This window comes from Aplidium turbinatum, chromosome 11 (assembly GCF_918807975.1).
Source record: "Aplidium turbinatum chromosome 11, kaAplTurb1.1, whole genome shotgun sequence".
In the NCBI taxonomy this organism is placed as follows: Eukaryota; Metazoa; Chordata; class Ascidiacea; order Aplousobranchia; family Polyclinidae; genus Aplidium; species Aplidium turbinatum.
This window is the reverse complement of record NC_137482.1, coordinates 25,181,945-25,209,647: the sequence shown is the minus strand read 5'-3', so window position 1 is coordinate 25,209,647 and position 27,703 is coordinate 25,181,945. Positions and strand designations below refer to the sequence as shown.

At 38.7% G+C, this 27,703-nt stretch overlaps 2 protein-coding genes across 2 annotated transcripts in view; both read right to left on the bottom strand.

Moving 5' to 3' along the window:
- The window catches only part of LOC145779939 (uncharacterized), a 32,851-nt gene extending 8,509 nt beyond the window's left edge, over positions 1-24,342 (bottom strand). The window contains exons 1-11 of the mRNA XM_082591627.1: positions 24,218-24,342; positions 18,825-18,944; positions 18,114-18,265; positions 17,519-17,702; positions 15,062-15,226; positions 12,551-12,692; positions 12,141-12,306; positions 11,343-11,526; positions 10,618-10,794; positions 1,814-1,912; positions 419-640 (exon numbers count right to left, since the gene is read on the bottom strand). Coding sequence (XP_082447753.1) covers positions 419-640; positions 1,814-1,912; positions 10,618-10,794; positions 11,343-11,526; positions 12,141-12,306; positions 12,551-12,692; positions 15,062-15,226; positions 17,519-17,702; positions 18,114-18,265; positions 18,825-18,944; positions 24,218-24,310 — 1,704 coding nt within the window. The 5' untranslated portion in view covers positions 24,311-24,342. The remainder of the gene's footprint in view (positions 1-418; positions 641-1,813; positions 1,913-10,617; positions 10,795-11,342; positions 11,527-12,140; positions 12,307-12,550; positions 12,693-15,061; positions 15,227-17,518; positions 17,703-18,113; positions 18,266-18,824; positions 18,945-24,217) is intronic.
- Positions 1-27,703, bottom strand: part of LOC145780009 (uncharacterized) — a 375,170-nt gene that overhangs the window by 272,644 nt on the left and 74,823 nt on the right. The gene's annotated exons all lie outside the window — the stretch shown is intronic.

Here is a 27,703-nt window from a genome sequence, read left to right as displayed (position 1 = left end):
ATCACCTAATAGTTTGAGCAAATGACTTTTCTTTAGATATCGAGCGGTGTTGCCCATCTGCACTATCGATGTTTGGAGAAACATACTCTACTTCCTCCCAGCATAGAAAGTAAGGCCAACGCCCCTGGTTCAAACTGAAAACGTGGTTAAGTTTTAACTTTCGTGGTAGCCCACTGCTAATGACGACAATATGTTGATGACAAATCGAGTTTTTGGTGACGCGATATCCGGAGAAAGTGATCTGTCAACTTAGAGCAAGAGAGATCCTGGAATGCTAGTTGCATTATGCAACAAGAAGCCACAAGCTGCTAGTCATGTCGCTCTTCAGTGAACACCAAATAGGATTGTATAATAGTATTGATGCAACCTTGTTCTCAATCTCACGTAAAATCTTTTTAAAAATTTGTCTGCCACTTACTTGATGCAGCAACATCATTGAGTGTTGATTGGTTAATGTGTGACTGTGTTGTCCGCTTTCTATATCAAACACGGCCACGTGGTGGCCATAAAACGAAGAGAGTAAAGTTTGTTCGTCACCGCTGAGTAAGATTTGATCGATCAATTTGTTTCTTTCCTCTTCCGGTACACAGATAGTAGACGCTTCCTTTAAAGAGGACGTAGTTGCCCGTTTCTTTTCAGCCTAAACAGTGATTTTCGAAGAGAAAGTTTTCATTTCTTTTCTTTTTGACTTCTTAGTTTTTGTGTCTACTAGACTTGATTTTGACTAGTGAAACATTAAAAGCTTTACGATGAGCGATTTGTCACAAGGAGTGGCTATGAAATGTTGCACGTTTCACCCAATCAAAACATACACCAATCAATAGCTCGTCGCAGACTCACAACATTCAGCAGATATATTGTAATTCTATGAAAATGACTTTGCGTAACACAAATATTGTGATTGTAATGAAAAAAACAATTGATTTGAAATTGTTTGTTCATAAACGCTTGCCAACCATTAAAACCAAGCTGAAATGAACAAATATTGCAACCCCAAAACGGCGTCAAACATCGATTTTAAAAATATTACAAATTTATCCCACCATGTGTGTGTCAATTTCGTTAAACGTGTTCACCAATTGACACTCCAACACTGTGTCAAGTATTTCTTGGAAAAATTTATATACTACACGAATGCATAAACTGAAGGAAGAAGACGCGACTGACAAAATGAGATGGAGAATAGGAGAGAAGACAATCGTTGTAAGGAAATAATCGGCCACCCCCGCTAGTGAGGTTTAAGCCGAACTTTTTGATGATGATGTCGCAATAAAAGTGTTTGTGTAAATATTTTCTTTTGATGTGTAACAAGTTCAGGTTGTCGGAGCAGCATTGCGAAGTCACTACTTGTGACAAGTTGCTTATCGTAAAGCTTGTAATGTTTCATTAGTCTAAAGTAGGCTAGTGGACACAAAACCTACAACATCTGCGGCTCCCGTCTGGGCGTCCTAACTTATATCATATGATGAGGAAAACTTAGTTGTTGTGGACAGATTTTAAGGATTATCTGAATTTTTGTAGCTGAAGCAGCATAAATTTCAAAACTTGCAGCCTAATACAATACGGCATAAAAGTATGTGTTGTAGCGTGCAACGCCGACAAGAACGGAGAGAAGCCATTGTGCTTGACTTTTCGTTCGTAACCATTGTGTTACGGAATAATCATATATCCTTTGTTAGAAGTAGATATACAGTAACCAAAAATATTCTTGGTAATTGGTCACCCTTCATACAGTATAACGAAATGCGATCCGGGGCTGCAAACTTTGAGCACCCCTGTCCTAGAACATTCCAGTAGTTACGTCAATACTCACATTTGGCTTCCTTCTAATCGATTTCCACTTCATTTCCTTGTTTCCAACCTTATTCACAAGAAGACATTTGCTGAAGTCAGGAGCAATGGTTGATACGATCTGTTAAAAGAAGGTTTTCAGCATGAAGCAAGTTTGTTTCAAGCATTGGAATTGTGATATTGCAAGCAAGTCATACATTGTACCGGTGTTGGTAATTGCCGGGAATGAGCAAAAGTTTTTTAAACATCGAAAACTAAGAACTAGAAATTGAAAGTACACAATAGCAATAAAGGATTCAAAACATTAACTAGCATTTTATAACCTTTGTGGCTGTAGCCTAACCTTAATTATTGCAATCTGCAGGTCGCTGCAGCAGATGAGGTTTATTAACCAATAAGGTAAGATTGAAATCAGCTGATTGCAGTAATGCGACTCACGCACAGTGTTTTTTTTTAAGGTTTGGTTTGGGTGACCGCTAAGTAGTTTTAAGAGACCGCAAGTGTTTCATTTAAATACCAAAAAATAGCCATATTTGCTTAAACGAATTATTTATTAGGCTACTGGCAGTGCACAATCACAGAACAAATTTTTCAGGTTCTATCTCATGCAACAAAACAGATTCGCAATCCCATTCCCATCCGCCAGCTTCTATTTCTTCGTTGTTTGCAGATTCCAACGCCTTCAATGCTCGCACTGTCACTGTTTGTCGGTCCTTTGTTTTTTGCCACTTCTCAGCTATCTTTTGTGCATCCTCGTCAGTGAGCTGCTCCGGACCGTTCATCGAAATGTTGATTAGAGCATTCAGGGTGATATCTAGTAGCCTATTTCGTTGCTTGGTTTTAACACGACATAGAGTCGAAAATCCTCGCTCTGGCCAGGCGGTTGCTAGAGGAATTGACAATGCAATGCAGCAAAGTCGATGCAGCTCTGGAAACATTTGCTGGAATACGTTGTCTCGAGCAATTTTGCTGCAGACATCACCGGGATCTTGGCAGAACTCAAATTCTGGCATTGTCATTCTATCTTTCAACGTTTGATAGTCATTTAGTACTTTCAAGGTTTGTTCAGCAGGAACAATGTCAAATCTTCTGATAAGCAGCGAGAGATCATCATTCCCATAAAGCTGGCGCTGAGGGGTATCAAGAGGAATCTCATTAGCATCAAAGATTCGAAAAGCAGAGAGTACCTCAGGCTCAGGGAAACGTTCTTTGAGATTACAGAGCAGTGCCTCACAGTATGTTTCTGTGGTCAATCGCAGCAGTTTAAAATCATCTTCAAGAAGTGTATTTTGAGATCTTGGTAAAATTTTTGAAATCTTCTCCCAGTCAAGTTTTATGCTGTTTAAAACCTGATCTGAATTGGCAATGCTCCTAATCTCTTTTTTGCATATTGAAAGTGCCGACTGCATGTGAGAAAAGTGAAAACTACCTTTTTGAAACAACAATGATAACTTGTTGAGATGGACCAAAGCAGCATTCAGCAAGTAAAGGGCGAAAAGGAAGCGTTTGGAGCAAATTAAATGAAGAATACCAACTGCTGTGCAATCTTTCTTCTCGGTAGCAAAATATTGGAGCGTAGCGTGTACAGCAGGCAGTTCTGCTTTCATTGCGATTACAGCCTGACCATGAGATAGCCAGCGAGTACGGCAGGCTTTAACTAATTTTCGCGCAGACGAATCAACATCAATAGTTTGCATTTCTTGTAGTTTTGCGGTCTTGAGCGGCAAAATTGAAAAGTACTTCCACGTTTGGACTAAGCCACGTTCGCAATCCTGGATGTGTTGTAGCTCCTTTACCGTGTCTGTACATGCCAAGGCTAAGCGATGCGCATGGCAGTGCACTGTGTAGGTAATCGGATTTTGTGCAGTCAATTTCTGTGAGAGGGAATTTCGGCGGCCTATCATTGCAGCAGCTCCATCGCATGCAATAGCGACATGTTTACCCACATCAAGACTGTAGTCAGCAGCGACCTCTTTCCAGAGTTGGAATAGGTTGGCAGCAGTTGCCCCGCGAGCGTCTATCCGACGGATATCCAAAAATACAGTTGCCTGGCGTCCCTTTTTATTGACGTACTGAACAAATGTAATATATTGCTGCAAAGTAGCAATATCGGTTGTCTCGTCGACCATGGTAGCCCAGCATAGGCTTTGCTTGACATCAGCAACGATGCGATCAGTCAGATGGTCGGAGATGAGCAAAATAAACTCCGTCACTGCTGTTGAACTGGTATGTCGCAGGTCACGAAGCCGGTCATTGTGACCAATGCGGTCAAGCAGTGTTTGCAAGGAAGCAACTTTTCGATTTGTTACTTCCTCTTTCAGTACCCAGTAAATTAGGTGTACTCTCTCAGCCACAGTTTTGGTTTATTTAATACACGATCTTTATACTGTGTGTGAAATAGCGAGACACGTTGGTTCTGTTCCAGTTTAACTGCTTGCTGGTGTTGCTCCGAGCTCAGATGCATATCCAGACGAGAGGGGCGCTGAGGTCTGGCTGGTACGCTGGTGTAAACATCAGCAAACTTGCCTCGGCCAGTGATAGCTACTGGATGCTTAGAGCAAAGCAAACAGATTATGCCTCCGTCAGCATGGAGGGTGAACACGTTCATTCGTAGAGCATCATCAAAACCTTTCAGTTTAATCCACGATTGAAATATCTTGTTGGATGGTGCAGCTGGAGCAGTCGTCGACGATGCATCAGCAAGAGTCGACTGCTCTTGAACATTTTCAGCAGAATTGCGGTCATTCAGTAAAACACAATCAGAACTTGTGGTGCTGTTGGCAGATGCGGTTTCGGGGGTTAGAGCAGCAGTACGTGTTTTCGGTTTACCAGAAAAGAACTGCTTTATACTTCGATTGTTAGGTTTATCAGAGGATAAGCGTTTACGCTGCGACATTTTCACCTGAAATAACTCACAAAAACTTAAAATTTTTAAGCTAAAAAATAGAAAGAGTATTTAAGAAATAGCCTATTCTAAATTTTATTGCAAAAACAATCTTTCTATTTCAAAAATGCTCAAGATAGCGACTGTCACCACGTCTTCCTTTTCTTTTACCAGGAAAGAGACGTTGAAAGAACGTGAACTAATTTAATGGAAGAAAAATCAACGCACAGCAATCAATTAACGACTGAATAGCCTAGTTCTACTTCTGAGATCGCTGATCAACATCTTCAGAGAACTGGCAAAAAGGGCGATGCAATCTACAATAGCACTTGCAAATAACGCACTAAAACTTGATAGCAACTGTCAGCACTTCAACGTATTTCTTAATTTCTGTCCTTCCTCTCTTTTACACTCAAAATATGCCGCCTTGCACAATGCCAAAAATATTCTCCCACCTACGAGAAGCTTCGGCAGGGTTGCCAGACTGAAATTTGAAAAAAAGGCCAAACTCAACAAGAAAAAAGGCCAAATTGAGGCCAAATAGGTAGAAAAAAGGCCAAAAATAAGCCAAACTTAAACAAGATAAAATAAGCATTTTAATCAGGGTTGTCAGACTGTGAAAAGGTCTTAATGCCAAAATAATACAAGAAAAATCCATGGAAAATTTTCTTAGGAGGTGTAGGCCTAGCGCCTGCGGTCTTGTTTCATGTTTGCTTTAGACAGTCTAATTGCCGTTGTGAAATTTGTGCTTGGTAGGAATTTGAAACGCTGGCTGAAAATTAGGGCGTTTCCTCGGAATTTTCACCACTTATTAGGGTTTGATTTTACATATGTAGTTTTACGTTGTTGTAGGTGTTACGCATTTGACACATGCTGCCAGGCCCGTAGCCAGCCGGGGGCCAGGGGGACCTCGCCCCCCTGAAAAAAAATTTGCCCCCTGGCAAAATCCCAACATTCTCGAGCAACAGCCACAATTATAATGATTTTGCCCATTTAAAATTGTTCGGCCCTCCCTAAAAACAGTTGAACCCCCTTGCTCTGCGGTCTGGCGACGGCCCTGCATGCTGCATTGCTTGAAGCAATAAGCCCCTTTAAATCATTCGTTCAGCGTTAAATAAACACAGTCAGTTTGTGAGTTTCCAGTATGGTTTCTGTCGGCTAGTTGTGTGGTGCCTTATTTTCTCAGTCAGTTTGTCACGGATGCCTTTTTCGAAAGTCACGGTGTTAGTTTAATTATGGTTGTAGTGTAGTTTTTCGTGTTCTGAATTAGTTTAGCTCGTTCTATTTGAATTCAAGGCATTATTTGGCTACAACGTTCCGACGTGGAAGTTCATTCATTTCTTTGTAATAAACTCTTACTCGCAAAAAAAGCAAGGTATTGTTCTCAAGATTATCCCCACTACACGCTAGTACCCGGGATGTTGCTGTAGCAGCTACAGCTAGGTATGGGAGGATGTTTAGACCACTCGACGTCCGCTACAAAGGCAATACCTTAGCAAGGTATGAAAGGAATGGTCCAACAGGAAAGAGTCTTACTGTAGTGTCGAACAGACCTGAACACTTTTCATAAGAAGGTCAAATATGAAGGCAATCAATATTAAAATGTTGTCAGTAAATAAAGCTAAATTCATATCGTCATAATTGAATAATTTATGTTCATGTCGTCTAAATTCCTCAATCGTCGTAGGCTACTGCGTGATGTGCAGTCTGACCATGGGAAGAGCTCAACACTTTGCTCTCCTGGGCCGCATCGAAACGGGCTTTTGCTTAAGGATGGGTTTCTTTTATGCCTGGTTTTCTTTCTCCATCCTATTTTTATTATGATGACTGCTCATCCACATTAATATTGAAACTGGCAAATGCAAACCACAACACTTTTCATTAAGCTATCATTTATTGCTACATGTGTGCTTCTGTTTGTTTTTTGGTTTTTTTGGCCGTGCTAACTACAGACATACAGGCTAGGCTATACTACATGATTTACTATTCAGGCACGTTTTAAACCTTCCAAGGTTTTGCCACCATTTCCCGTTCATTAACGTCCTGGTAGGCCTATATCGACTATTGTAGTTACTATACTTAGTTAGTATCTTTTTCGTCCCGGACGCGTTAATGACTAAAAATAAATGAATGAATGATGTATGTATCATTTAAGTGAACATTATTACAGTAATTATTAAAAAAAGATTCTTTTGTAACAAGTCTATGATCAATAATATATTTGCTCATCACAAATTTATTTATAACATCACAATAATGGTAATTTGAAACGCACTCAATTGCACAACCACGAATCACTTGTATTGCTCAACAACTGAATTTCTGAAAGCATGCTCTGCTGGCAAGCCAGCGGTTATGTTGGACTACCGATCGATCGAAAATGCAGCTGACTTTAGTGACCTTTTGGTCTTTCGCTGCCATCCTTGTTGTGCGAATTATTTGTGTTTATTGTGTTTTTGTATATTTTTGTTTTTTTCTTTTTTGCCAACAAAACAAAAATAAATTGAACTGAAAAGTGAACACGATAGTCGTTACATTTCTGTGTAGGCCACCTACTTTTGAGCGTTAACATTATAATTCCAAAATAATGTCTATAACATTCATATTTATCGATATCTTATGACTTATAGCGGATTTTAATAAATTATAGCAAAAATAATTCTGAAAGTAGCAAGTATATGTATATAATAAGAGGACTGTAGCAGATAAGTTTTAATCCGCTACAGTGGTGACATCTGGCACCACTGGCTGGCTTAGAGGGGAGCGCAGTCTGACTCGGCGTCACATTACAAGTATTTAACAAGTATAGAACATGTATTGAACAATGGTGAATACGGTTTTCATCTGGTAAAGTTACGATATATGAGAAATATTGATTATTATGCATTTTAAAGATTAAATTAAAAAAAGGCCAAATTTAAGGCCAAATCTAGAAAAAGGCCAAACGTATAATTTCTAAGGCCAAACGGCTTTGAAAAAAGCCAAATTCGAGAAATTTGGCCTTAAAAAGGCCAATCTGGTAACCCTGAGCTTCGGTTAAGTTACGCCACAAACAATTGTTAAAACTAAACGTCAGGTTGAGTAAATACGTTTATGACATCATAAGCTTCATAATATTCAGTTTAAGTCAGAGAAGAGTCCAGAAGGAATAGAATTACCTCGAATCTAGGTTTCGCAAGAAAAGCAATTATTACGTTATTTCTGATTTCAAAGGTTACTTTAGGACAAACAATCATCTCTAAAGATGCGGTACAAACCTAGGCATTTAAACTACATACAATCAACGCAACATAAAATGAATGATTGTGACAACTGACAAGGCACTGTAGTTGCAAGTCCAAATTTTGGGAAACCGCTGGAGAAATTTGGGGGGCCGTTTCGGTCACCCAAAACACCTTAAAAAAAACACTGCTCACGCACATTAGAAAGTAAATTAAATGAACGTCTCCCAGTCGCCAGCGTGGCCTCGAGGGTTAGGGTTAGGAAATAGTCATTTCGATGGTGTGGATTCCATTCACAGTCCTGTCATTACTCTTTTGTTTTCTTCAATTATCAAACAAAGTCCAAAGCAAGAATCAGCTCTCTGGCTGAGTGCTAGAATGCTGCAGTCTGCTGGTTCATTGGGAAAATTGTTCTATGTAAAAGTGCCTACAGGTCAAAATGCCTCATCTCTTGCAGCAACTTACATATTACAAATACGCGAACTGCAACAACTAATTAGCGTATAATGGATTGTTGGAATTCGACTTGTATGTTTTTCACTGATTCAATTTGTAATCTTTCTCTTTCCGAATTTAACTCACGTGGAGTCGCTTGTAGGCTAGTCATACCCACTTTTCGTTACGCTCGATTTGAGAGTCATTTTCTTGCAATTTTATAGATTTCAAACAACGCATTTTGACAGTCCTTCCATATCCTGCTGCATTGTCCTGTTTTACTTTTTCCATTTACTGACCATTTTGTCAAAAACTTTCTTTCCTTAGATCATGTTCTTTATACTCTGAACGAACGTTCTTCTGCTTTGAACGTGCCTCTATAAGTTTACCTTCTGTAGGCTACAGTAAAAGTCCCAATATGGAATTATATTCTTTTCGGTTGTTTGTATGTCTGTCCAGTAGCGTAGCCAGGAATTTTGAAAGGAGGGGGTTTTGACGATCCAGCGGCGGGGCGTCTGGGGGGCCTCCCCCAGAAAATTTTGAAAAATTACTTTGAATTTGGTGCATTCTGAGAGCATTTTCAACAAAAATGTGGGTATGAATATTTCTGTAAAATGGTGCTGTCCGGTGGCATAGCAAAAGGATAAGATCATGTTTTCTTCGGCATTTTTCGGAAATAAAGCTAAATTTTTATGTTTTCTTGTTGCTAATTCCTGGCTGAGATGTTTGAATGTTTGGTATGGACAAAACTCGCTCTTTTAATGCAGTTTTGTATAAAATTAGGCAATTTTTTATAGACTGAAAGCATTAATCTCAATATTGTGACGTCACAAGCCTGCCAAGGGGGGTTGTAACCCCCAACCCTCCCCCCCCCCTTGGCTACGCCACTGTGTCTGTCCCACCTTATCCGCGGTAAACAATAGACTCATAGCCATTCTAATATAAATGAACACCAATTGTGGCAGGGAAGTCTTGTTGTGTTATTGACACATGTATGGTAATACCTTGGCATGTGTCACGCATCAGTAACATGATTCTGTTGCAGCTTCTTTTCCTAGTACCTAGCAGTATGCTTGTTTAAACAAGCTTTCGGTCTCTAAACACAAATTGCAGGTTGCCGAATTGTCGATTTCCACCCCTTGCCATTGTTATTTTTTCTTCTGTAACTGAACTGAGTGAGAAAATGATCATAATGACTGCAATTAATTGCGTTCATAAAGGAAATTGTCCTACCTTTCTTAACCATATTCACAATACGGCGCTAAAAGTCACATAAGTCACGCATGATTGCTTTGGCACAGAAGAATACGTTAAATTGCCTACCTTGCAAAACTTGTTTTTTTCCACGTTATTGATCAAAAATTTCATTTTTTCAAGTACATAAAAAGTGATTTATATTAATTTTCAAGTTGCATAACTGTTGTTTAACTGTTGTTTCAAGTTGCATAACATAATTTTCAAGTCTTAAACGTTGCATTAAAATTAATTTTCAAGGTCACGTTGTTTTGGTGATCTGATCTTGACCTCCAAGATCATTTAAACCGGTGACCTTGCCCATCTCTGCCTATATGCTATTGAGCAGCACAGTGGTTGAGTTCAGTAAGATTTGTAGTGCTTCTAAATGGCTTGGAATCAAAAGTTCTTTCCAGACCTTGATCTGAAGCAAAATTTTATTAATTTGCGAAACTTTTTACGGTGTTTGGCGCCAAAATTCCTTTTCGGCAAATAGCTTTCAATGCTTTGCCATCTTTATTTCTCGATTTTATTCTTCGCGCTATGTAGCTTACTGTAAACCCCTCTCCCCATGGCGGTTTAGCAATTGTGATTGGTAGTCGACAAGTAAACGGCCTTCGTCATAAGCAAATCGATTTAAGTTACAAGAAAAAACAAACCATAATGAAAAATACAGCAGTGGTAGAAGGGATCACATTTAATGAACTATTGCTTTAGTAAAAAGTAACAAATGATCATGGTCAACCACGAGTTGTGCAACCGATTTCATCGTGATCAGGTTTGGAAACAATAAAACGCCAAATGTTTCTGTTGTGAGACATTTTTATTTACAGTTTGTAGTCAAACATTGTCCAGTCTTTAATATGGTATTAAGCTAGTTTCTCGGCGGTGTGCCACCCATTTTGTTTTCCTTTTAATTTTTCTTCGCCTAAAACATGACTATTCCCCGACTAGCCCCCAGCGTATTTTTTGATTTTAACTTGGTGCCGCACGCTATGTGTGTTTGCAGTGTTAAAAAGTTACAGACTTACAGTGGTAAATTATTTGACAAACCTGCCCGTCATGAAGGCTCCAAATAGTGAAATGGCGTCTGTTGTGGGAAACCCCCAACAACCGATCATTGGAGATGATTCTGTATTCGTGGTGGGGACAGACCGTCACTTCAACTGGGTGGAGCTTTTTCGTGTACTTTTTGGTTTGCAAATCGTAAATCAATATGGTGGTGAAGATCTGGTGGTACAAACGGAGCGTTATATTGAAACATCAAGTAGTAAAGCGATAAGTAGTATATTATGATTCATGAATCATGATACATAACTTGTATGTCATGGTGATAATTATTGAATTTTAATCATGCAAGACCAATGGTTTTGTTTAACAAGTGTAAATAGAACTATCTGTTTTAGTCGGATGCTGGGGGTTCGCTGTGGTAATAACGGTTTGTCATAGCTTTTGGAGCACAGTTCTCTATTCATGTGTAGCATCGTCATTGCCTGTCCTTCGTAATTGCACATGACAAGGAAACTGTGTTCCGAAAGCAAGTGCGAGCCGCTATTACCACATCGAACACGTACTCCCGCAGATTCAAGCTAAACAGATCGTTTGTATCTACATTGTGAAGTAAGCAACGATCATGCTGCTAAAAGATAACCCTAACCAGACTTCTGCATGTGACTAAGTGCAAGAAAAGTTGGAAATACAATTTATTAAGTTCAATACTGTAATTCATAAATATAAAAACGACGATAAATTATTAAAATGAATACAAGGAATCCTACCGGCTGCGATGCTCTCCCAGATCCTCTGTCTGATAATATAACAACCATGACATCCTTGACAATAACCGCATCGTTGTCCTCATGGAGAGCTCTTTCTATGCTTACTGCTTCTCCTTTGCACCGCCCACGAGTGACGTTCCACACTGTGATTGGTCCATTTTCCATACCACGTGCCACAACATACCTGAAAGTTCAATATTGTCAGTGACGTAGCCTACTACCAACATGACGCATCATCAACCTGTGTCCTTACGCGGTGTTTGATTTTACGAGCCAAGCTACAAGATGTTGCTGTTTTAGTTTCGTCTTTTTGTTTGTATGAAAGTCATTCCAAGTACTCCAAGTGAAGACAATTAACATTTTATCTTCTGATTCAATAAATAGAAGAAAATTCAAACCCACGTTTTCAAAGAGAAAATAAACAATTGTGAGAGATGTTGAAAGCCACAATTTTCTTAGTATGAGATTTTGTTGTTCGATTACGTATCAACAAACAACAAACGAAACAACGGCAGCTAAAACGTCACGCAACTTCCAAATTTATAAAAGATTTTAGAATATACCAATAATTTGAAAAATAAAACACATCTATACTTTCTATTTTATGCATTTGTGTTGATGTTGATAGCGTTCCTTCTGATGTGTCTGGTATACCAAACACTTTACTTGTTACCGATGGTCTTCTTTCTTGAGCAGCAAGGAGAAGTTGAGTTGACCAACAGTGTGTGAACATCGTTACAAAACCTATTGTGATATTAGAGCATAACCAACTAATATTTTCCGCCATGTCCCATTCACCTGCTACCGCAGGCAACCGGGTAGAACTCGCCTATTCCAAGAGCGCTCTTCTTGATCTGAGTTCTGCTCATTGTTCGCTCATCAATACGAGCTGCCAAGTTGTGTACACGCAGGAAACATTCTGCATCGTTAACAGTGATGCAATATTGCAAGTCGACACAGCCGCCTGGATGGTCCAACAATTGATTAGAAAAGAGTCACAAATATATGAGATTAAATGCTTTAAAGATGGTGATTTCGTAGAAGTGGTGTATTTCTATTCAAAGTCAAAGATTTTTTAAGAAAGACATTTTGTATACATGGAATTTTTAGTCGCCTTATTTAAGGAAAAATCTTTTTCAAACGCATTTGACCGTACCGTACCAAAATTCGATAGGTTGCTTTCCACAACATGATGACGCTACGGCTACCTTGATTGGAGTGGGTCGTTTGCTTGGCGATGTGTTGATGCAAACCAGTCTCGACATTCCACACCGCGATCTCTGTGCCACCTCCACTTTGACAGAGCCCGACGAGGTGTGAGCCCAACCGGTTGATGAATACAGCAAATACCTGGAAGATACATCATAAAATCACGTCATCATCGAATTCCGGGAGCATAGAGCAGGACGTGCATCAAGATAGTAAATTACTAAAAATTACAATCATCTAAGCTGCTCGTCCTTAACCTCCCATCGTGGTTCACTAAAGCCTGTTAGAACTAACCACGAGAACATTCTCAGGGCCGGCTTTGTATGAGCACAAGAGAATAATGTTTTAGCTTCAGTTGCTCTGGTTTGACGTCAGGTTTTGTCTTATCAAAATTTATTATGCGAAATAATTACTTGTTCCTTTATGTAATCACCTGTGCAATTACAAATGTTATAAATGTTCAGGTACAGGTCCACGCAACTATCAAAATGTACTTAAAACCAAAAACATTTTTAGCGCAAATAAAAGTCATAAATATTAGCCTACTAGCTCTAATATCCGGAACGAATATTAAAAAAAAGATTTTATCTGAATGGGTTCACGTCATAATGGTGACCTGTTAAGAAAGTCCTGCGATATGTCTTCCTCTTCGGGTATGTCTTCGGATATGTCTTCATAGAAGACTTATCCTCTTTTCTTTAAAAATATAAATTATCTTCTGTTCCGAGGACACTGAAACTTTCTCATATATCATAGTGACGTACGGTGACCATCTTTTTTGGGTGTTTACTTTTTCAGCAAGTTTCAAACACACACCAGGTTAGCAGTTTATTCAATAGCTGTTTATATCAAAATAAACTGATATGATATAAAGAGTTTGCGCAAATCAAGCATGTATTTGAAGCATTCCAAAAAGGGAGCACGCAAAAATGGCCCCTGTACGCCACTGATATGTCCTGTTCTTTCCCTTTTGAATTCTCTTCCTTATCTTTTCAACATCATGATGATGATGATGATGATATTTTCAACAGGACTTCAATTTTACATCACTTTTCGGTAACGACGTGTGCTTGATTTCCAAAAACTGTAGGCTACTCCACTACTGTATCAATGTAACATTTTAATTTCTAGATTCTTCAACATCTGGGTGTAGGCCTACCTTGTTGAGGCTGGGTGTTACCACTACTAGACCAATTAAAAGTTGTTTTGATGTGCCATTGGAAAAACAAATCGCATGGCTAAAAAAGTGTTGTTTAAAGTACATTTCTCTGACTTTTCTTTTACAATGCAGCGACATAGGTGTAATAACATATAAGGACTTAACCCTATTCGGACCAAGCTATTTTTGTGAGGTAATGGCCTGACGTGTGGACTTATTCCATCCACACTTTCATTTGCTAATAACTTTTGATATAAAAACGTTACGAGGTTGCTTTTTTCGCAAAGTTAAAGCAAAATTATTGACAAACTGGTTAAAATTTTAAGTGGACACACATACTCTACCAGTTATTTGCTATTGCTTTTTGCTAAAAGTAGTCATTTTTTTAAATTTTTCTGATGTCTCCGTCATAATCTCCTGAAGTCGTTAATATCTTCGTAAAAGGCACACGGTCCAGTCATGCATGTAATCCGAAATTGTCAGTAGTCATGTAGGTCACGCAGTAAATCTTGGAAAGCACAAAACAATACAAATGTTTGCTAACTTGCTTGTACAAGATGATAAAGTTTTTCAGATGACCTGGCAATTTTAGGAGTAGGGTGTCAAAAACTGCTGATAACTAAAAAAATATACCACATAAAAATGTCATTTTATTACTAAAACAAAGATGAATAATTTTTAGGAAAAGTCATAAAACTTCAGCTAATTTGAGCCAGTAACTTTTAAGTAATCGATGAAAGTTTTAGCTATGGACGGAACCCATCCACCCGTTAGTCCGAATAAGGTTAAGTTGAGTTCCTATTTCTAGCATATTAACGATTGTGTACAATTCCAATCATATTTTGTGCAGGGATAGATTCCATAGAAGCAATTTTATAATCTGATAAACGCTGTTTGTTTGTAGTATCCAGGCAGGCTTACACCCGGTGGTTAAAGATTTAGATTAAGTGGACGGGAAGGCAAAAACGCCAATCTTCGTGTCCACCTTCAGGCATGCCTTTAAGTGTCCTGCCAAAGACACAGCCGCATGCTCTTGAGCGGCGCCCTTTCGAACGTCGTTCCAAGGCTTTCACCACTCGGCGATGCAGCCGACGTAAACGCTAATCCCTTTTGATTGAAAAAAGTTACAGGAACCTCAAAATATCGATGGACTGAATTTGACAAATAAATTTGTTTCGTTTTTTATCCGTGACTTTTGTCGTATAAACTTATAATGGTCATCCAAAAAGATGTCAAAAAATTTTCAAACGTAAAATGGTGACGAAACATATCATCATTTTGAGCGATGATGGTAGACCTAGTCAAAATAAATTGAAGACAAACTTGAGGTTAAGTGGATAGCCATAATTACGTGATCGTCCGGACACGCCCGTATGCTTCTCACGTGGCCGTAATTGATGACGTCGTAAAGTTCGAAGGTCACCATTTCATGCAAATGCATGTATTGTCTTGTACACGATATGACGTAATATTCACGTGACATCTCCACGTGGAGAATGAGGTGATCTCCGGAAAGCTGGAAAAAAGTTTCCTTCAAAGCAACTACAAGGAAGGAATGAAACAAACAAACACAAGGCTATGATTTTGCTACTAAGGTTCTATGACGTCTTTGAGGCTTTTAAACGTCTACTGGCAGTGGCATACGCAGAATTTTCTCAAGGGATTGGCCATTCAAATTTTTTTCGAATCGAAACGATTTGAAAAAACGCCCATTTTCTAATAATAACCATTAACAATAATTACAAAAAGTTATATCGTGTAAGATTAGTCAACCATAGTTAGCTTGCGCTGACGATAATTTTTTACTTTAGGCCTACAGCAACTAGTTTGCTCATTTAGATAAATTTTGCATTGAAATAAAAAAACTGTGATATAGGCTAACACTCTTGACTTGACGTCGCATATAATGTTTTACGTAGACGACGTAGTGAGTTTATTCAACCAAGTAAACCACGCGTATTGAGGGTACGTTCAGTGCCCTATCTTAATCTTAACCCTAGCCCTGGGTGAGGGAAGCATTTGATATAATTTGACATTTGTTCATCAAGAGTAGCCTAATGCTACTTCATAGTCTGACCAAGGTTTAAGGAAACCTAGGCTATCTGTTGGTGAAATAAATGTTCACGGTCCTTGCGTGTGTCTCTGTAATTTTGGGTTGAATTATTAGATAACTTATGTGAAAATGAAAAGCATGATGGTAGGCCTAAAATACGGATAAATAAAAACTTTAATAGTTGAATTAACAGGCCATTGTCCTTAAATTAAAACATGAATTTGTTAAAGTTTAAATATCGAATGCAACTTATCACGGTACACAAAAATTATCGCACTCGAAACATATTGAAAAAAAAAGGCCTACCTTACTGGACCGTATTAGCACCATCTCATCCTTCAAGCTGGCCTCTAATTTTTAGTAAAGGTGCTTGATATGTTTTTCAAACCATAGTTTGTGAATTCGAATCAAAAGCATCAGACTGACTCCACAATCTGTAGGGACTACACCTTTAACTACATGACAATGCAAAGCGCTATGGAGTTTACTAAAATAACTGAATCATTTCACAGGGCCTTTTTAGTGGATAGTTTGGCAATGAAAAGACCGTCTGTAAAAATGTAATTGCATCAGTCTTGAATACAAAAACTAAAAACGAGGGAAAAGAATAACGCAGAGTTTGTCTTGAAACAAAAAGTATGACACTGGTTTCAATGCAAAACAGCCTACTTTAACAGAATAGTTGCAACGAATTTGGCGACGTGTAGTTTCCTTCCGTATGCATGCCCCTCACCCCCTCCTCAAACGTTTTACACTTAAAAAATCATATCGAATGCAAAAGTATACGCTGGACAATCTCTGTCAACGGTTCTGGATTCGAATATTGAACATCTTCGCCGTTTCACGAGCATTTAATTTTGGACAAGTCTCATGCTATCAACCATTGAAACACATTTTCCAAGAAAGCTATAGAGCGCAGTATTATCTCTTCTGTAAACTCCAACAAAATAACATAGATTTACTGGTTTCGCTGATTTAAAATTGGTCATTGCAAAGGATTAGTAATCACTGGGCTACAAAACCGATGGATGCATCCTAAGCTATGAAATTCGAATTTTGGTAGCAGCATTGTCACATTTTTTATTTAAAATCGACGAAAAACGCTGCACAAGTTAAGTATGAATATAGGTGGGCCCTTAACGGAGATGTGGGCCCACTAACCGGGGTTTTGGAAGCGGTAAAAAGAGCCTTGCGTGATTTAAGATATAGAATATCCAGCTTCTGTAGAAGTATTTACAACATTTTTTGATTTCAAATAGCCAAAAAAACATTAAAAAAATGAAATAAGTGGGGCCCCTAAACAGCAGTGACCCCCCATTCTGGGTAAAAGGGGCGGTTAATACGACGCTGCTAATCAAGACCAATCTTCAACAATAACATGTTTGCACTACACGACCACAACAACGCAAAAAGTCAACATTTTTGAAGGGAAGGGGAGGGCATGGCCTAATGGCTCCCCCTCAGCGTACGCCACTGTCTACAGGGGTAGAGCTTGCGGTTCACAAATAGTTTATATTAAATATAATACATTCGCTATTTATTATATCTTTGCTATTTTATTATATATTCGCTATTAAATATAAATTCGTTGCATTCAGTAAGTTCTAAGAAATACGGAAAGATTATGTTTCGGGATTGAAAGTTTTACGATGTTCGCCCGCTATTGTGTGTCGTCTAATCTTTAAAAGATAAAAATGCTTTGACACTTGCAACCATACAGATTTGTGAAAGTCCTTCAGAGTTGTTGCTTTTTACCTGAACTCTCAGTGTCTGCATCTGTTTGGCGCGCTTCGCATTGTACACGTAAGCTTGCTCAGTGAAGCGGAAAGAGAACAGGATGCGATCTCCTACGCAGTTCCTTGCTGCGACCAACCACTGGTCGTTCCTCAACGTGACGTCATCATCAGATGAGATATCAATCTTGTGGATCGGCAACAGTCTGAAGATATCGATTTTGATACCAGCTTGATTTGGTTCTTTTAGAACATTAATTTAAACAGAAGATCGAAAATGATTTGAAAAGCTAATACAAGCCTTCTTGTGAAGTCACAAACGTAGCTGCACAATGCACATGACTCTCAGATGGATATCAATATTTAGAACAACCAAGCAAACCGATTCCTGCAATCACGATTTTAACACATGGAAGCTACAAATTATCAACTTTAGAGACTGAGTTTGCGTCAGTAGTTCAAAATTTCTACGAGTATGCCAACTGCCAGGATTAAACAGAAGAGTTTTTATGTGTTCCAAGTATTATGTGGAGTGTAGACTACTCTAGTGGATTGCACTAATCGATCTGAGTTTTGTATGACAATTTCCGTTTATGTCTCTTGGAAACATCCCTTACTTTTCTAAGTCCCAAACTTTGATGACCTTCAGACTGTCGTAGTAGATGACCAGTAAGCCGTGTCCATCGCCGGCCACTCCTATTGTGACGCGACCGGGTAGCTCTGGGAGCGAGAATACGCACAGCTTTGTCAAAAGAGAGAAAACGTGGATCTGAAGAATAAATAAGGCTCAACTCATTATTCATTTATTGAAACTTAATCTAAGGAGTAAGGACCGATACGAAACGGGAATGTGAGATGACAGTTTGGTCACAAACGTCATTAAAACAAAAGAAGTGTAACGCGAGTTATCATGTGCAAACCCATCTCATGATTTCTCCAAGCTCCAATTCGTTAATACGTAGAACTACATGCAACTATTGGAAAATTATGACATATCTACGTCACCGCAAAGCCCTCGCACCACCCGACTAGAGGATCTAATCCATGATAGGAAACAAGAATGTAATTACTAGATTAATGAAATGGGTATCAATTATATTATTGATTCTTCAATCAAAGAAGTCTCTTGACAAAGTTTCATATTGCTAAACTCTGCTATTCTAAAGATGAGCAGAAAACAAAAGTAGGCTAATACACAGCAATTCTAAAACGTTTGAAATGGTTAGATCAGACATTTATATTCCCACTCTTGAAAAGAGAAAAATGTATTAAAAACTTTTGTATAGGTTAATTTAATAATTTTGTCACCAAACTAAAGTAATATTCACCTTATTCGAACGGTCAAGAAGCACCGCAAAGTTGTTTCCCTTGCAAAGTGTCAATGACGTAATAAAGCTTGGCGTTCCAACTATGGTGGACCTTACTTGGCGGGAGTACAAGTCCCAAATCTTGATAAAGGGAAACAATGATAAGGTGAAGATGAGGTTGCTTCAGCAAGTTTAAACCAACCAAGTTCAATCATAATAATCTTATGGTTGCTCTACAGTCTACAATAACTAAGGTCTTTCAGTGACATGGATCAGTGTCGGTCTTAGGATATTTCGGGCCCTGTGCGGAATATCCTTTGTGGGCCCCAATAACAATGATCCAATTCAATAGCGTACCTAGGTATTTTAAAAGGGGAAGGGAGTTTTGACGGCCGGCGGGCGAAGCTTGACGACACGCAGCGGCGGAGGGTCTGGGGGCCTCCGCCAGAAATTTTTGAAAAATTAGTTTGAATTTGATGCATTCTGAGAGCATGTTCAACAAAAATTTGTTTAGTGATTTCCCTAACCACAAATATTTAGTGAAATAACCCGAAACACGAATTTCAAAATAAACAAGCTAATGTTTGTTTAAACTCAAAAACTGAAATGGCACAGGTAAGAAAATTGCTATCACTGTTTCTGCACTAAAAATTAGACCAAAATCTCTTTTCAGATTTCAACAATCAGCAAATGTTTGACTTAGGCCCAAAAACCTTTCCCAAATCAAATTGAAAACTTTCTGACCATCTGCACTAACCTTGCTGTAAATTTTCTTCTGGTGAGCCTACAATGACCAGTGAAACATCAATGGACTCGGGAAGTAATACTCTAGCGCCATGTGACAAATAAAAGTTCAAAAAAGCAGCCGCTAGATGAAGATAGAAGAAGTTTTGCGATTTGGAAAATTTTAAGATTGCGCAAGACAACCGTGCGTTTGGCATATCGGGTTTGATCTGGTCATGGAAAAGGTAAGGAAGTGTAATGAAGAGTAGCCTTTGCCTAGGATGCAGATATATCATTGGAGTATATAGACACTTCTTTAAACATGTAGTCAATATTACACAGGCTAGTGTGGGGGTGTTCAGAGCCGGAGGCAAATTTACAAATGTCTGAATATTGCAAGGTGGTGTAAATTCGCTAGCAAGAGAGGTAGGCAAGTGGTTACTGGTTGGCATTTTTAAATTTGGCGTGAAAGACCTGACTTCACATCTATGGTTGTTTAAGCCTGATAGAATTAGTTAGTTTGATAGAGTTTTAGTCACGCAGAGCGAATCAAGATATTTGAAGATCTTTCTATTTCAGTGTGGTTTTCGTGTTTCTTTTGCTGTGTCGTTGATTTTAATTTGATTAATAAATTTCGTATTTCAACTATTGGGTTCCCAAGTCTAAAATGTTTGGATTGATATTTCTGCACCAAATAAATAATTAGGAAAATTGCGGATCCCGTGGTAATTTATATTGTCCTATGGATCAACATCGTTTTTGGGATCCATTACGCCAAGGTTTGGTGTTTTTTTTTTCATATAAAACTATCTGAAAATAATCAATTCAATTCAATTTATTTTTCTTTGTTGGAAAGCAGCAGCAATGATAAAGTTACCAACAGTTTACGGGAATAAAACCAACAAAAGGAAACGGCGGCAAAACCAAAGAAGTTTAAAACGTGCATGCGATGTAAATTTAAAGGATACGTCGATGAAAGTAAATTTAAGCACGGCCACCAAACCTAACAGTTTAAAATAGATGAATTAGTTGAAAGAATCAGTTGGTTCCACATACCTAAAGCAACTGCAGGTCTGACAGTTGATGAAGCCATGCGGGGACAGCTGAACCTTACAACCAATACAAAAAAAAGAAAAATCAAAAACACGAGCATTCAAGAATAAACGTACGGTGAGCTTATTATACAAAAACTATGTACACTTTGTACAGTGCGCTTCGTTTTTAAATAAAATGAAGTGAAGTGTTCGCAGCAACGACAGTGGTGTAGTTTTAAAATAGGAGTCGATAACTGATGTGTTCAGGAATATAGGCTACACTAAGTTAATTATTGTTTGAACATGATAATGCAGGAGCTAACAATGTCAAATGTAATTAAATTTTTTTCCAAAATAAACATGCAATTGAAAGATTTGTAGTATCCATGTATTTCCCCAACTGCGCAATTACGCATTAGGAATTTTTTCCTTAAACCGCGAAATTCTTGCTCTCAATCACGATTTTCGTCAGTACGTTTAAAGTTGTTGCAGTTTTCAGCTGAAATTAATTTTTTGTAAAGTAGACGCAAGTAGCTAGAAGTGATTACCACAAAAATATATATATTCAGAATTAAAAAGTGGGTGAAGAAAAATATTTCGTGTTTATGAAAAAAATTCGTGGTTAGGGATATCACCAATACTGTAAAATGGTGCTGTCCGGTGGCATAGCAAAAGGATAAGATCATGTTTTCTTTGGCATTTTTCGGATTACTACATTTTCTGAGTAAATTGCAGGCTCCCTAATTTGCGGCCCTGTGCGATTGCACGGTTTGCATACCCCAAAGATCGGCACTGCATGGATCAGTTTTAATTTTATATCAGGATTACGATGTCATCACATTATTACCCGACTTCTCCTCACTGCATTATGCAAGAAAGAACACAATCGGTACCGTTTTTAAAGTCTTCGGTATGACCGACCTGGAAGCGATCTTAAATCTACTAGCACCAGAGCCGAAGGCGAAACCACTCGGTCACTTGTTCTGTGACCTGTTCCGCAATTGACCGGCCACGGTGAAAACCTGCTTGCTTTGGTGGTAAAATTGGGTCGATGATTAGATCGACGCGGATATAGATGATCCGTTCGAGGATTTTATAAAGGATGTATGGGAGTGAGATAGCTTTTTCCATTATCCAGAGGTTTGTTGAGCTTTGATGTGGCTATAACGTCAGCTCATCTCTATATGCGACAAAAGTCACGGATAAAAAACGAAACAAATTCATTTGTCAAATTCAGTACATCGATATTTTGAGGTTCCTGTAACTTTTTTCAATCAAGAAGGATTAGCGTTTACGTCGGCTGCATCGCCGAGTGGTGAAAGCCTTGGAACGACGTTCGAAAGGGCGCCGCTCAAGAGCATGCGGCTGTGTCTTTGGCATGACACTTAACCCTATCTGTAGCGACACGGGGTTAAATGAGGACACCCCACTCTAGTAGTGAAATATTTCACGGAAGGAAATATGCTAGAAATTTGAAATTTCTTGACTTTTAGTTATTGTTCTCTGCGAATTTTTTAAACATACACTGGTCATTTTTCTACCTTCCTGCCCTTCACAATAAGCATTTCGTCTCAGGTGGCTAGACATTTTCGTGCAATGCTAGATATATATAATTTAATGTAAGTGCTATATAAATGTTACTGCAATTACTTTGAAAGGTAAAAAGGCCCAAAAATGCCTTACATTTATGAGAAAAAGTAATTTTTTGTTTAGTTTAGCATTAGTCTATGTTATAATTCAAAACTTTCAACTTTGTAGCTATTTTTGGAAAAATAGAATAAAAACCGACTTTCTGATGTCTTTTCATCTCAAACAATTTATTTCAATAAATTTGTTGGGTAAAAATTTAGTTTCTATACGCACAATACACATGGGTATTATCTTGTAAAATATTTTCGCTCTGTGATTTTCATAGCTCCCGTTATTAGCGATTAATTAGCACGGGACCAAGATAGCCCGTGTCGAACTTTCCGCGTACGAAAACAGCTCGTATTAAGATAGAGTTAAACACGAAGACACGAAGATTGGCTTCCTTGCCTTCCCGTCCACTTAATCTAAATCTTCAACCACCGTGTAAGCCTGGATACTACAAACAAACAGCGTTTATGAGATTATAAAATTGCTTCTATGGAATCTATCCCTGCACAAAATATGATTGGAATTGTACACAATTGTTAATATGCTAGAAACAGGAACTCAACTTAAGTCCTTATATGTTATTACACCTATGTCGCTGCATTGTAAAAGAAAAGTCAGAGAAATGTACTTTAAACAACACTTTTTTAGCCATGTGATTTGTTTTTCCAATGACACATCAAAACAACTTTTAATTGGTCTAGTAGTGGTAACACCCAGCCTCAACAAGGTAGGCCTACACCCAGTTGTTGAAGAATCTAGAAATTAAAATGTTACATTGATACAGTAGTGGAGTAGCCTACATTTTTTTAGAAATCAAGCGCACGTCGTTACCGAAAAGTTATGTAAAATTGAATTCCTGTTGAAAATATCATCATCATCATCATGATGTTGAAAAGATAAGGAAGAGAATTCAAAAGGGAAAGAAGAGGACATATCAGTGGCGTACAGGGGCCATTTTTGCGTGCTCCCTTTTTGGAATGCTTCAAATACATGCTTGATTTGCGCAAACTCTTTATATCATATCAGTTTATTTTGATATAAACAGCTATTGAATAAACTGCTAACCTGGTGTGTGTTTGAAACTTGCTGAAAAAAGTAAACACCCAAAAAAGATGGTCACCGTACGTCACTATGATATATGAGAAAGTTTCAGTGTCCTCGGAACAGAAGATAATTTATATTTTTAAAGAAAAGAGGATAAGTCCTCTAAGACGAAGACATATCGCAGGACTATCTTAATCGTCATTGTGGCGTGTACTCATTCAAACAAAATCTTTTTTTTAAATATTCGTTCCGGATATTAGAGCTAGTAATATTCGTTCCGGATATTAGAGCTATTAATATTCGTTCCGTATATTAGAGCTAGTAATATTTATGACTTTTCTTTGCGCTAAAAATGTATGATAAGACAAAACCTGACGTCAAACCAGAGCAACTGAAGCTAAAACATTATCCTCTTGTGCTCATACAAAGCCGGCCCTGAGAATGTTCTCGTGGTTAGTTCTAACAGGCTTTAGTGAACCACGATGGGAGGTTAAGGACGAGTAGCCTAGATTATTATAACTTTCTTGATTATTATAACGTCAGCTCATCTCTAGGTTTTGTGTGTTTCTTTTACAAGTGGCAGTCGACAGATGATATTCTAGTTTTGCGCGATGACTTTGTGCACGAAAAAATTAACAAGATCAAACAGCATGGACAACAAGACTTCAGCAATTGGAAACTTCGCTCTGTCCATCTCGGTGACCGGGCCTGCGTCAGTGGTTCAAAGCCTCTACAAGTATGCAAAACTTCCAGGATTGAGTTCTCTAAGAAAGTTTCTCAGCTTGAGGATGAAGATTCCCAACAAGCTAAACCGCATTTCGCAATAATTCGACAAAAAAGTCTACAACTGTTACTACAATAAAAACGACGTGAAGCTATCGCCATTTCATAACCGTCGGTTCTTCTTCGTTGTGACCTCGGTTTAATAACTTATTGAAGCAAAAAATATTTTTCGATAAACCATCAAGTCATCACCTTCATTGTTTCGTCTTTAGCAGCGGTCACCGCTATTTGTCCGTCGCTAGAGATGGCCATCGCTGTGATGACGTCAGTGTGGCCTACGTGCATGTCGATAAGAGTCTCGTTGGGGGGGAGCAAGCAGGAGCTGGATGGGACCAGAACAGGGGTCGGCGAACGTCTGCACTGGCTAAGAAGCTTCCTGATCACGAAAGTAAGTTTAAAGATGATTTGTAGCCAATTATCTGTTAGGTAAAATGCCAATTAGATGTGGTACAATTAGAATGTAATCTTGTCGCATAGCTCTGTTGCTTAATCACGTTGCAGGCACTCACCAACCCGCACTGAATCAACGTGATGAGTAAAGGTTCAAATCCACCAATGAACACACGTTCATAAACGCCCGTAGTCTCCGGCAGCCGAAAGGTAAAAGGGGGCAAAAAATCTCCGGGTTTTCAAACTCTCATTCTCTACTTATAATGTAACAAGCATAAAGATGAAGACAGACTTTTAGAACTTACATACGAGCTAAATGAAACGAAGATGAAGTGACAAATAATTGGACCAGCAGAAACAAGAAGAAAAGGAGAACATCTAGTACACATTAGGGGAAGACACATGCTCTACACCAGAGGGGGGGATGCTTCAACAAAAGAGATTGATTTCTTCATTCATCCAAGCATAAAACACAAAATGATAAAAATGAAAGGAATCATTGATAGAGTGGCTTCATCAAGTGGGGGTGGCCGATTCTTTCCTTGCAAAAATTGTCTTCACTCGTATTCCTCATCTCGTTCTATTCATTGCATCGTCATCCTTTAGTCCGACTTTGTCTGCCTCATTCTCCACCTGTTCCTTTCATGTTGTTTTTGGACGTCCCCGTTTCTTCTTCTCACCTAGTTTCCTTTAGTGTCAACACCTTTCGAAGAAAACTTCCCATGCTCCTTAAAACATGTCCATACCATCTTACTCCGCTTTCCCTGGCAGGGTCTCTTACAATAAAAATTAACAATAAATACTCCACACAAATAATACAAATATATGCATCATCCATGATGACGAAAAAGTAAAAAGTGTATTTGAGGAAATAAATAAAGAAACGCAAAAGAATAAAAGTCACTACAAAGTAATCATGGGAAACTTTGCTACAAAATAGGAAAACATTAACAAATTGACGGAGTATAAGAAATTGATAAGAAAAAAAAATTGGGAGAAGGTTCAGTTTGCAACATCAGACCTGATCTCCACAAATATGCTTTTTCAGTCGAGAATGATGAGAATATTGAAGTCAACGATTTAGAGGGCAGATGAATTTCAAATGGAGTTGCAAAACCGTTTTGAAATACTTGAAAGTGACGTTAAAAATTTAAATAAAAAGACAAGACAACAATCGAATAGTTGTCTTGTCTTTTTATTAACTTTTTATCAACAAGAAACTTAAACTTGTTGAAAACCTATCTTGAAACTTATCTTGTTGTTATTTAAGTTTCTTGTTGATCGTTAACAATTAAGTCTCCCCTTTTTTTCGAACTTATTTCAAACTTTGCGCGCGATAAGTTTTTGTCCAGAAGTTGAATTTTCATTTTGCATGTTTAGTTGTTTTCAGCAATATGTCCTGTGTTTTGCCATGCTAGACAGGTAGTCACTACCTGGTCTAGCCCCCTGAAGAAGTCAGTCGTGTCTGATTGACGAAACGTCGGAATAAAAAGCAGATTGTCACTTTATACATCTTGTGATAGTTTAACTTAATTTGCACCAGTAGAACATCTCATATTATTTAATGCTTTCTAGTTCTTGCAGAAAACCTCGAAATTCAAAGTTGGAAGTACCGATCTCCATTAATTCGGTAACTACACACTTAGAACTGGACACTGCTACGAATGGAAATTTCCTTTCCAGCGACGTCTGGACTCGGGTAGGCGCACCTCAATTGCAAGCACCAGTGTCGCTGTTCCAATTTGCTACCAAGCATCTAGTACCAATCACGGGTTCTTTCACGGCCCAGGTAACTTGTCCTTCCACGGGAAGGTCAGATAATATTCCTTTTGTAGTCACGACAGTCAAAGGACTAAACTTGCTAGGTCGTGATGCAATCTCGTCTTTAGGAATTTCTATCGATAAATTCCTTCTGTCTTACTATTCTACTTTACAGAGTATCCAGTCATACGACAAGTCTGGTAAGAGTCTGGAGAAAGCATGCTCCCTCTTATGTGACGGGTTCAAAGATGTTTTTAAGCCTAAACTCGGGTGCTTACGAGATTATGAACTAGATATAGATTTTAAATCTGATGCTAAACCTGTTTTTCTCAAACCTAGGCCTGTACCTTTCGCGCTAAAGGAGGACTTAGAACAAGCCTATGATTCGGGCATTGCACGTGGTGTATGGACACCAGTTCAGTTTTGCGATTGGGGCACACCGGTTGTTCCAGTCTGTAAGCCTTCAAACTCTTCAGAAGCGAAGACCAAGTTACGCATATGTGGCGATTATTCAGTCACGGTGAACCCTTCCCTGGAGACCCATCGTCACCCGTTACCCTTACCAGAAGACTTAATGCAAAAGTTGGGTGGTGGGCATGGTTTCAGCAAGATAGACTTGGCTGATGCCTACAATCAGATTCGACTTGGTCCTGACAGTCGAAAACGACTCGCATTAAGCACTCACCGTGGCGTACTTTTACAAAATGTTTTACCTTTTGGCATATCTTCTCCTCCAAGTTATTTTCAGAAGATCACGGACGACCTTCCAGGGGTCGCAGTCTACCTAGACGACATTCTTGTCAGTGCACTACTGCTGAGGAGCATCTCCAGCATCTTAAACGGCTCCTCAATCGACTTCACTCAAAAGGCCTGAGGTGTAGAAAGGACAAGTGTAAGTTTGCACAACCTCAGGTAGAGTATCTCGGACACATTTTGTCCAGGCAGGGCATCTCCAAAGGTCCTAAGGTAAACGCCATACTGGAGATGTCTGCCCCCACTGACGTATCTTCTCTTCGTTCATTTTTAGGTTCCTTACAATTTTATTTGAAGTTTCTACCGTTGAACGCCTCCACAGTAGCAGAAACACTATACCATCTCACGAATAAGGACATTCCTTGAAGATGGGGAAAACAAGAGGAAAACTCTTTTGTTCAGTTGAAGCATTATCTTTCTACTGATGAGGTTCTTACACATTTCAATGCGTCACTTCCTGTAGGTATCGCATGTGATGCTTCTAGTGTGGGCATCGGTGCTACTTTGTTTCACCGTTACCCAGATGGCACAGAACGGCCTATAGCAAACGTTTCAAAGATATTAACAGCTTCGCAGAGGAACTATAGCCAATTCCAAAAAGAGGCTTTGTCGATATTTTTTGCGCTAAAGAAATTCTATCAATATTATTTTGGTAGATCATTCATTTTGGTCACAGATCATAAACCATTGCTTAGTCTTTTTGGCCCGACCAAATCGACACCTTCTTTGGCAGCAAATCGTTTGGCTCGTTGGGCACTCTTTTTGTCGCAATTT